Raw genomic sequence first — 11,801 nt, 5'->3', positions numbered from 1 at the left:
TGGGTCATGGGGTTCTCAAGAAGAAGATAAAAATGTACAATTTAGGTCCCATTAGGACCCCTCCTCACCCCCCCCCCCCCCCCCCCTGGGTCCCAAGGGGGGCACCCCTGATTCTGCCATGAACAAACTTGAAACTACAGTCATCAATGTGCTAACTCATAGTATTAACCTAGCTCTATCACTTCTGGTTCTAGAGAAGAAGATTTTTGCAGATTCTTTAATTTGGGGGGGTTTGGGCCCCCTGGGGGCCCCCTGGGTGGGTCATGGTGCCCATTTTAACAAATGGAGTTCCTAACCCCCTAGGGATGCTACCTGCCAAGTTTGGTGAAAATGGGTCATGGAGTTCTCAAGAAGAAGATGAAAATGTACAATTTAGGCCCCATTAGAACCCTTCCCCACCCCCCCCCCCCCCCCCCCCCCCCCCCGGGTCCCAAGGGGGGCACCCCTGATTCTGCCATGAACAAACTTGAAACTACAGTCATCAATGTACTAACTCATAGTATTAACTTAGCTCTATCACTTCTGGTTCTAGAGAAGAAGATTTTTACAGATTCCTTAATTTTGGGGGGTTTGGGCCCCCCTGGGGGCCCCCTGGGTGGGGCATGGTGCCCATTTTAACAAATTGAGTTCCTAACACCCTAGGGATGCTACCTGCCAAGTTTGATGAAAATCGGTCATGGGGTTTTCAAGAAGAAGATGAAAATGTAAAAAGTTTACGCACGACGGACGACGGACGACGGACGACGGACGACGCACGACGCACGACGCACGACGCACGACGGACGCCGGACGAAGGGCGATCGCAATAGCTCACTTGAGCCTTTGGCTCAGGTGAGCTAAAAATACATAAAACTTGACATCATAGGGCAAACTGAAAAATGAAACTTTCTCATCCCTCTTTGCACCAAATATCCCTGATCTGATCGCAAAATCATACATATAATTATATATACTGTTATATATTGACTGCAGTGATCCATGATTAATGACTGTCATTTGTTTATTCTACATAGCACTATGAACTGAAAAAATAAAAGGTGAAGAATTTGTCTTTGTTCAGGAGCAATGCACAAAGAAAAGAACATTGATTTTTGTGTCCTTGACACCTAAAGAGTCATGCTGACAATCTTTACAAATGAATTGGAGGAAAGGCTATGCAAAGCAGCTGTTCTTCTTTTTAATAACAGAAAAGACGCAAATAAAAAAAAATTGTCCTCTTCTGCAGCGCAGAGATACAAGGACACTCTAGTAACATAAACAAAGTTGCCAATCAAAAAAAAAAAATGCCAACAAAACTCAGCAATCATCACTTAAAATTGACCAATCAGCACTTGGTTTATGTACTTAGTACTTTGCATTTGACCAATTGCAAAACACTCTGGAATCATAGACCCAAGAGCAACAGATTTGCATCAAGAAGGCAGAAAATAGAGAATATACAGATTACTTTGAAGTGTGATGGAACATAAAGATAGAGATTGTATACGTCAAGTTACTGACTTGTTTACTTCAACCATCAACAAACTAATGTGCTTGTAAGCAGGACTTCCAAGAAGAAAAAAGAAGGCAATGAAAATGTTTGAAAAATATTATAGAAAACATTCGCATATTGCCAGGACCCAAGACACTCGATACCAAACATTTGGTAAATTCCAAAATTGGAACAAGACCAGAAATTTAAATACATCTGGGGTCTGAACTCTGATACTCTCGTGTTTAGATCTAATGACTTTATGTGATGCGCGTGGGCATGCAGAATTTATTTTTGATGTCACACTTTGCAAGTTTGCAGCAAGATAATCCTTTCCAGACATGTTGCTGTTTTTTAAGTCTTTCTTTGAATCTTAAGATCAGAATTCAAGATACACTTCATATCAGAGTCTCGGAAAGCCAACAAAGCACTAGGGAATGGATTCAATGGGACAGGTATGCTGGCAGTCAATGAATGGCATATTGCAGAAATTGATATTGCAGACTGGTAATACACCACTATAGAATTTCCTCAGGAATGCCGTGGTACAGAATTCACATCAATACTAACAACAAATTTTGAATATCGCATGTACTAGACATCAATGTACAAAAAATGAGAGATATGACATACAACATTATATCAATGGATACACATTCCCATTCTACAGCACCAAAATTGATGCAGGAAGTAGATGCGTACACAAACATACTGTCCATATGTATATTCTGGAGATAAAAGCTACATGTACCACATAAAAAGGGTTCATTTTGGGCTTGGAATCTGAACCTCGATTTCTTGATGAAAATTCTTCTACAGTAATGTAAAATACCATTACTACTTTCACACTTGAAACTTTCAAAGCACATTGCGTCATACAAAGAAGAAGAAAAATAAAAGAAGATAAACATTTTTGCAGTGGTGAGCTGGCTCAATTGGTATAGCATGTCCATTTTACAATCAAGATGGTGGCAGGTTTCATGCCTCAGTGAGGCCCACTGACCTTCCTGGTTTGCTATCATTCCTCAGCTATGACCTCATAGTTAACATCTCATGTGTGAAAGAGTCATACATCTCATACATACCAAAGACCCAAGCTCATTTCTTCGAAACAGCAGGGTGTCGTGCCCACCACACACATACTTGCAGACATACACACATACATGCACACACACATTATTTTGTAGAGCATGGAATCACACTGACCCCCTAGTGGTTTGTCAGACGAAATTTACAACGGTCAAAATTTTGTCTATATAGACCCACAAAGATCATGTCCTAGTTGCAAATTCCTTAGAAGAAACTACAGAACCTTCGTCTATAAAACTATGACTACCTCCTTTGGCATTGGTGCACAGATAGATGCAGTATCTAGATTGGTTATGTCAAAGTTTTCAATTGGGATTTCATTTCCAACTCTTTATACGTTCCTCTCAGATTACTTAAAAAACACTCAAGTATGGCTAAAGTCCGCCGCACACTATATGACTCACAACTATACGACTGACAGACTTCGGATCTGAAATAAACAAGCGTGTTTATTCTGAGGCTATTGTGATTTATTTTGGATTCAAAGTCTGTCAGTCGTAAGGTCATGAGTCGTATAGTGTGTGGTGGGCTTTACAGTCACTGGTTGAAAGTGAACCAGCTACCACACACTGATGATGGATATTTGACAGAAAGGAGTCTGGAGGAGATCAGTTCTAACTACTACCATAAAATATCAAGAATTCACTTAAGCATCCCACAAACAGAAACATCTACATCCAAATAAAGAGACGGGACGTGACACAAAAGCTTTTTTGCATGCTTTATGGGTCTATCTCATGATTCTGAAAAAAAAACAACACACAAGGTTTTGTGACCAAGTTAACTCTAACTTGTGTGTGAACCCTATTTCACAAAAAAGGAGCCTCCTCATGCAAAATGAATTTGAGGATGTCGTTGCTAGGCAACCAAGACATCATTCATTCTCTTGTGAAATCATGTCGAGATGCTCACATCACATTGACACCACAATGAACTACTGTGAATTTAGCCTGACTTTTCCATATGAACCTTTCCCACTTAAACGGAGCCTCCTCCTTCCATTGACTTTGCCGACGATGTAGCTACGTCACCGTGGCATTCGCATTTCTCTTGTGGACCACATTAAGACACGTCTTCTCGGGATAGAGGTGTGCCGTGAGGTACGAGAGGAGAGCGAGCGAGTCGGGCAGGCAGTGGTGACCATCCAGGATGAACTGTCGCACGTACTCCGTCACCCCCCTCAGCTCCTGGTAGCTGCGGTTCTCCAGGGCGCTGTCTAGGAGCTTCATGCCCTGATGGGCGTTGCTGGACCCTGAGCGGGACGGACGGGGCAGGGAGGGGTAGGTGATGGCCCCCGGGGCGTTGGCCACCATGCGCATCCCCTCCTTGGGCAGTTGGGCCATGATGAAGGTCGCCATGCTTCTTGCTGCAATACGGAATCTGGTGAAATTTAAAACAAAACGAAAACAAAAAAGAGCGAGAAAATATGAGATTGAAAGTAATGATGAAAGAACAGTATATCCTGACAGTTAAAAAAAAAAGACAATGTTTACGTGTTGCCATCCATCTGGCTTTCTCATTGAGATGCAGATAAAAGCTCATACTACTGTAAAAGTGGAAATTTTTGCGGTGTTGTAATTTTCGCGCATTTCGCGCAACCAAAAACTAGCACGAAAATAAAAGCACACAAATGTTTTTGCTTGCCATATGGTCCTGTGCGTGATGTCTTGATTCCGCGGAATTAAAAACACGCGAAACTCTTCTTACCGGGCCAAGCGCAAAAAATTAGTCGTGCGAAAATATCCACTTTTACAGTATTTGCCTCCAAAAACCTGACTGTCATAACTGACATTAAGAAATGACAACAGATCAACACATCTACAAGTGATACTTCACGTAAGATACACATTACTATACCATACTCTCTTCATGCACATATCATCTTGGAAATTTTCAGCGTAACCAGGTACAATATTTTCGAATATGTACCAATGTCGGCACAAATGGGAAATATATCATAATATAGGGAATTTCTTCTGTTTTGCTAACACATGACTCACTCCACCATTTGAGAGTATCTTCTTCTGATCATATTCATTCATTCACTTTCCACTTAACATCAGTCATTACATGCTATTGATTCTCTTTTTTTTTTTTTTAGTTGGGGGGTGGTTGAGATTTGGTGGTGGTTGTGGTGGTAGGAGATTTGGAAGACGAGAGATACGATTGTACTTTGTGAATGCACAGACCCTATCAAACCTTCACTTTTCACTTTATATCAATCCTTACATTCTATAGTTTCTACTTTTTTTCTTTGTAGAGAGACTGAGATTTGGTGGTGGTGGTGGTAGAGTTGGAAGAAGGGAGACCATCTGGGAACAAAGAGACCCTACAAAACTTTGATATTTCCCTCTCCACAATTTACCTGAAGGAGAGCTGCGACTGTTTGCCGAACCCGAGGGCGCCGAGAATCCCCGAGGTCCGTCGGTCCTCCCCGAGGGCCTGGATGGCCGGGGCGAGGTTGTTGAGGGTGCGGGCCACGCTCCACTCCGGGGTGCCAAAGTTGATCATCCTGGTGCTGAGCTCCAGGGCCTTGTACCACCACAGCAGTAGCTTGAACTCGTTCTCCCGGCTGCCATGACGATGAAGAAAAAAGGAGAGAGAGAAAAAACTAGAAATGTCGCTATGGCGACTGGTATGCCTCCGCCATAATGCATGATTCTCCTAATAGGTCTATAGTACATGTGGACAATGTGTGATTACATTTTCACAAAATTGGCAAAAATATTAAAATGACATGTTTGTCACAAATGTATTGAATGTTTACCTTCCTTGACCTATGTTTAATTGGATGAATAGGAGAGCATGTATTTGGGGATTTAAGAACTTTAACTTCACTTTGACCATTTCATAAGTTTATGCACTGAGTAATTTTCAAGGTATGGAGAAAAAGCGCAATTTCTGTATTGAACAGTAAATTGTTATCATTTTCATCTGGCCTTTGATTTATAAGAGAAGCACTGTCAGGCAGAACATACATAAATTCAGCATGTACTAAGTTTCAAGATAACTTGAGCCACTTCCGAGATATGGAGAAAAAAGTAAGTTCAGCACGTTCACTTGATCTTTGACCTTTTGACCTTTGACCTTCTTGGCAAAAAAAAAAATCCCAGAGAATCTCTATTGGGTTAGACATGCATACATCAAGTTTAAAAAAAAAAAAATATCCTGCTGGCATTGCATAAATATAAGGAAAATAGTAAGATTTTGAAGTATTGCCCTTGACCTTTGACCCCTGACCTTTGACCCCATGAACCCTAAATTCCCTAGATAACCACTGCCAGTCAGTAGATGCATATATACACTATGTTCCATGAAGATACCTTGAACAATTTCCAAGATACAGAGAAAAAAGTGAAATTTTAACATTTTACTTGACCTTTTGACCTTTGACCTTTTGACCTCATGACCCCAAACTTTCACCAGAGAATCTTAATTGGGTAGTACATGTATACACTAAGTTTCAAGAAAATATCTTCAGGCATTGCATAGATATGGGGGAAATAGTAAAATTGTAAGCATTTGACCTTGACCTTTTGACCTTTGACCTTGAGCATGTGCACCCAAAAGTTGATAGGCACAACTTCACCCCCTAATACACATACATGCCAAGTTTCATTAGGATACCTCAATAGGTTTTGGTAGTTACCCTGTCCACAAAATTCATTACGGACGGACGGAAGGACGGACGGACGGACGGACGGACGGAAGGACGGACGGACGGACGGACAACCCGAAAACATAATGCCTCTGGCACCACTTCGTGGCGGAGGCATAAAAAAAATCAAAGAGGATGTCATTCCTACATGTATGCAACAGGCTGTGAGTCTATTTTATCCCATTTTGCCACAGTATCAAGAGATTCAGATGAACCACATACATCGGTGCAGGTTTGGGCATAACACAACTGTTTCCTGCCCATACATGTGTGCTTTGCCGCAGGTCAATATAAGAGAGAAATCAAATTTTTGCTTGCGTACATATCTTCATCTGGACGAATAATAACATGAAATAATACAGCAAAAGAATGCATATCATCATACAGAGTCACAGAGGGTGTGTGGTTCAAAGTCAAGATAATTATGGTCTTTTGACAAACTAGAAACACTCCTACAGAGAGCGCTCTGATTTGGTATCAAAAGAACTGTATCTATCTTAAAAGTGGTGTATACTCTAGAATGACAAATCTTTATTGTCAGCTGATTTTTTGTGGAAATATTCTGTAAGAATCCCTTACAATGCCTACCATTTTTAATACTTCACACTCAAAGGACAAGAACAATGGGAATGAACTATATTTTCAAATTCATTTTCTCAAAAACAAGATAATTCTCATTACGTTTCATTGTTACATGCAAAAAATTGTATTTATGATGAATGTCTTGTGATTACTGATTATATATATATATATATATTTAATACTTTAGGTGTAAGATTTGAAGTAAAAGGAATTTCCAAATTTGACAATGAAGATTAAAATTGAAATTGAAATAGAAATTTTGCCCAATTACAGCTGGGGCATGTGTCTGGTGTCTGACCTGGGTTTACAGTTGATGCACCACTCGATCATCTTGGCCTGGAGGGCCGTCTCCTCCTCCAGGCTCCGGCACTGGGGCAGCTTCTGGGAGAGGTAAGCATAGAGGGTCAGGAAGGCCCCTCCCTCCAGACACTGGGCCAGGAACTCGTCGTGGGACAGCTGGGGGATCTTCAGGACCGCCACCACCGCCGCCCAGCCGCAGGAGGAATCGCTCGGAGCTGGCGTTGCTGAGAGAGTGGGAAGATTGGAAATTACTCAAAAAATAAATCCTTCTGATGTTATTTCATCAATCAATTCTTCTCAAAACTTTTTTTTGGGGGGGGGGTGGAGGTTGTTTTTATGGGGTAGATATGTAAAACTGTTGATAAAACCAATTCATAGATTAATACATGTAGATAGACACAACCCCAGTATACAAATGTACATTATCTAGAAACATATCAACATATTTTTGTCTACCTACTCAACTATCTATCCGTCTATCCACCAAAATATCTATATGTACCTATCTATCCATCTATTCACAAATACATGTATAAGTGGATGATTTTCATAATCATGATTTTCTTCCATCACACACATATCAATTTTTCCTTGAATCAAATGACAACCAACAATGAAACAAATAAATATGAAGGGATGTAAATGACTTTTTACACTTAACTTCTTTTTTTGCACTGACTACAAACAAGCAAGTCAAACAACTTAGCAGAGAATTCTGAAAGTCAGAAAACTTGGTAGCTGAAGCAGTGCCTGGCCTACGGACCTGTGTTAAAGTAGGAGTCGACGCAGGCTTCTGTGATCAGGGCCATGTGCTTGGTGGAGGCCAGCGTGTTGCAAGCCACAGCCATGACCTGCAGGACAAAGCCGCCGTTGCCGCAGTCCGCCAGCCACCTGACCAATGAGTGGACGATGGAGTCCGGCGCCCCCGCGACAGGGGAGCACCCGTTGAGGAGGGACAGCACGGTGGTCAGCAGGGAGCACAGGTGAGCAGAAGCATCCACACTCGGGGGAGCTATGTGGGGGAGGGGGCAGGGCGGAGTTCGGGTTGGGAAAGAGGGTACAAGCAGGCAAAGGAAAAACAAAGATACTGTAAAACACGATATATTCGCAGCATGAAAATTTCACAAATTAGAGCCAACTGCCTTTCTCGATGCATGAAATTTTTGCGACTTGCCACCGACATCCAATGCATATCGTGTAGGCAAGACCTTTTGCGTGCATTTTAATTTCGCGAATGCTGCCGCTCGAGAAATTTGCGAAATTATAATGCACGTGAACAATCCTCGTTTTATAGTACATTTCAATCAGTTATTGCAACTCAATGAGCTACATAATCTGCTGATTCCTTGGTGCTCAAGTGTCCTCTATCTGGAAATCCCTGAAAGCATGTGAATTTGCTCATAGGAGTGTTTAATCACCAGCTCTCATATCAATCATTTCCACAAAATTTGATAACAAGATGATATTTTATGATTCAGGTTGCAGTCAGCTTGTACACATCAAATCATAATTCACTCTTGTTGCCGAAATATCAACCATAAACATTCATGTTCAGGGTCTCTTTTTACATGTTTGCCAAGTATAACTAAAAATCTGAACAATAATAACAGATACTGACAAGATTCTCTCTCATACCGATCACTCTCTCACTCTATTTCTAGTATTTGCACTCACCCAGGGAAGAGATGAGGGTGACATCGCGCAGCAGTCCGTGGAGGGGAAGGGTGAACTGCTCCGCCTTCACCTGCCTGTCCTGCGAGCACTGGCACATGAGGCCGACCACCAGCCCGACGTAGGCCGTCTGCTTGGCAGCCAGCCGGGGGTTGGGGGGTTCAGTGCTGCCGACGCCCGCCACGGACCGCATCAGGCTGTGGAGAGGTAGGGGAGGAAACTGGAGTCATATCGTCCACTCAGAAAGAGAGTGATAGCATGACATATTGCCATTAGATTTGTAGCTGTAGCAACTGATGGACTAAATGCTTGATTTCAGCATACTATTAAACATAGTGAACAGTTTGTATAAGATAGTTTGCAACACACACCAAGGAAAGACATGGTAACAGAAACTGCATATTTTCTATACAGAATAAACAGAACAGCTTTTCTCACACTGCTAAAGAAATGGTAAAATAAACATTACACCACCAGTTTGAAAACACCTAGTTGCATAGAATACAAGACATATTCCACGGCTGTTCTCATGCTCCAATGCACAAAATGAGAATTTACCAGTGCTATGTCAGTAGATTTCCCCACAGTCTAAATGGAAATAGGATCACGCCTGGCATTGCAACATGACTGCTATTGTGAGATGATGACAGAAGGCAAGAATGAATGAAATATTTGAGTGTCTACGCAGCGGCACAGCACTGCAGCATTTGCCAACCAGTTGTGCACACCATTTCACATCATTACCAGTAGCTATAGTCACGAAGACAGAAAGTGTTGATAATAATGGGTATATAAAGATATTTTAAAAGGACACTTACAGGCATCTCTCCCATATATTGAAAGAAGAATACAGTAGAGACTACATAATAACTCCTAGCCACTTCCCCATTTGTACTACACATCCTTCCCTGTCCACATGTTGTGGACACAGCATTCTTGACTTCTGCATATTAAAAAAAAATCAACAACTAGATTTTGAAGGCAAAACACACATTTTGGTAAAAAAATGGGAAATTGTGCATAGTAAGACAGTTAAATCAAATGAAAAAAACAAACACACATTTAAATCAAATTCTCTTGTTTTCCATAAAGAAAAAGCAAAACTAGCTGACTGTTGCATAAACAAACAAGTTGGCAACTCTGCACATAGAAACAAGTAATCATGTCTGATGATTGCCGATACCTCAGCACGGTGCTGACTGACTGTTCCTCCAGGACCAGACGAGGGTTACTCTTCTTCAGCTGCCACATGGTGGCGCTATGATAGCAACTGTCATCCAGGAGGTACCATGGCAACTGGTGCGACTCGGCTATGAGGACTTTCAGACTGGGTCCCTGTATCATGGTTCAAAAACAACAACAAACCAATAACACACAAATATTGATTCTTGTTTCGCGTGAAGCTGTTAAAGCCTTGAGTATGCTAGGCAAATCATTCAGATTTAAAGGTTAACAAGATTTGAAATACAGAAATAAGATTTCCAGTAAGAAACAGTAACAGCCCCCCTCCCCCATCAGCAAATGCAAGGGCATATAGATGCATTTGCAATACTATCATACATAACATAACGTTCGTATCCTTACAATGAAATGCATAAATATGGTATTGAATTAGCACTGATATGTCCAGTAAATCATAGATAGACTACATTCCAGAGGTAGAAAAAAAAATACAGCATTTCTGAGGTGAGAAAATACAAGTAAGTAAATGACTAAAGCAGGAGTGACAGAGAAACTATATGACACAAACATAAAAGCACACACAAAGATGAATTTTGCAGACACTGGTTTTTTTCTGACCTGGACGCTTGCGATCTCGTCAGAGTTGCCAAAGATAATGAGCATGCTGAGCAGGGCCGAGAGATGCTGATTGGTCTGCTGAACGTCGCCGCCGGCAATGAGGCGCTCCATGATGGCGGGCCACTGGATGCGGGGGAAGATGGAGGCAAGGAAGAGTAGACAGCTGTTCTGTCCATCCTCATACATCTATAGGAAACAAGACAGAGCACACGTCAGGTAAACGATACTGTCAAAGGTGAAGAAAAAAACAACAACAGATAAACAGACAATCATGCAAAATAATTCATTACATGTACCTCTGACTTAGGACCGAGTCCTGTTAAAATTTTCAACCAGTAAATGATTTTTCTGTCTCTTTTCTTCTTCTTTTTTTTGTGTGCAAACTGCTTTCTTTGCCTCCCTGCAATGTCTTTTGTTAATCATATGAGTTACATGTACATGGAAACAGGCAAGTTATGCTCAGTCTACAAGAAGGCACATTCCAATGTCTTCTGTTAATCCTTTTAGTACTTTAGCAATGATTGACAGATGGTGTCACTGGTAGAATCTTGGTCTGGAAGTTTTTTTTGGGCATATCCAAGTAATCTAAAGTAAAATGATACACAAATTATAATAAAACATATGGCATGTATTTAGATATTCATTTGGCCACGTAAGTGATGGTAAGGGTATCAATCTAGACAAGTCAACATGCATTTTCTTTACAGAGTTCCTTTATGATTGTTTTCTTTCTTTCAAATAGCATTTATTCGTATTTCAAACAACAAAAACAACATCAAAATTCTCATTTACATTTTCATCCTTTAAGATATTTGCCCAAATCTCCTCAGCATATCTACATCTCATGCAGCACATCTGGGCAGAGTATCAAGAAAATCCACCAAAGAATACCTAGTATCAAAAGCCATATTGATGAGATTTGGGCCAGAGAACAGACAGTCTGAAAAATTTGGCAACTCAAGCACCCCACAGTGGGTTGGGTGGAAGCATGAATGGAGCAAACCTTGATCATGGATTCCATGCAGTAGACGTCCGGGTAGAACTCATTCCAAGGCAGGCTGGCCATGGCTCGGTGGTAGGCGTACATCACGTCCTCCCGAAACCGAAGTTCCTTCCTCGCCATACACTGGGAGTAGTAGGACCAGAACAGGGTCAGGATGTTGGCCGAAGTGGTGATCTGGGCATCTATATCACCAGAGGAAGAGAGAGAGAAAACGATATCATGGAAAA

At 41.4% G+C, this 11,801-nt stretch overlaps 1 protein-coding gene across 1 annotated transcript in view; it reads right to left on the bottom strand.

Annotated features, from left to right (window-relative positions):
- Nucleotides 1–3,582: 3,582 nt before the first annotated feature.
- LOC139743110 (ectopic P granules protein 5 homolog) overlaps nucleotides 3,583–11,801 on the bottom strand; it is a 59,566-nt gene continuing 51,347 nt past the window's right edge. The window contains exons 38-45 of the mRNA XM_071653615.1: nucleotides 11,575–11,756; nucleotides 10,572–10,757; nucleotides 9,955–10,106; nucleotides 8,775–8,968; nucleotides 7,864–8,112; nucleotides 7,099–7,324; nucleotides 4,926–5,132; nucleotides 3,583–3,940 (exon numbers count right to left, since the gene is read on the bottom strand). Of these exons, the coding sequence (XP_071509716.1) occupies nucleotides 3,583–3,940; nucleotides 4,926–5,132; nucleotides 7,099–7,324; nucleotides 7,864–8,112; nucleotides 8,775–8,968; nucleotides 9,955–10,106; nucleotides 10,572–10,757; nucleotides 11,575–11,756 (1,754 nt within the window). The remainder of the gene's footprint in view (nucleotides 3,941–4,925; nucleotides 5,133–7,098; nucleotides 7,325–7,863; nucleotides 8,113–8,774; nucleotides 8,969–9,954; nucleotides 10,107–10,571; nucleotides 10,758–11,574; nucleotides 11,757–11,801) is intronic.

This window comes from Diadema antillarum, unplaced genomic scaffold (genome assembly GCF_040938485.1).
Source record: "Diadema antillarum isolate AM-2024a unplaced genomic scaffold, OU_Dant_1.0 seq00001050_RagTag, whole genome shotgun sequence".
In the NCBI taxonomy this organism is placed as follows: domain Eukaryota; kingdom Metazoa; phylum Echinodermata; class Echinoidea; order Diadematoida; family Diadematidae; genus Diadema; species Diadema antillarum.
The sequence above is the reverse complement of the archived record's forward strand: the minus strand, read 5'-3'. Positions and strand labels throughout refer to the sequence as shown.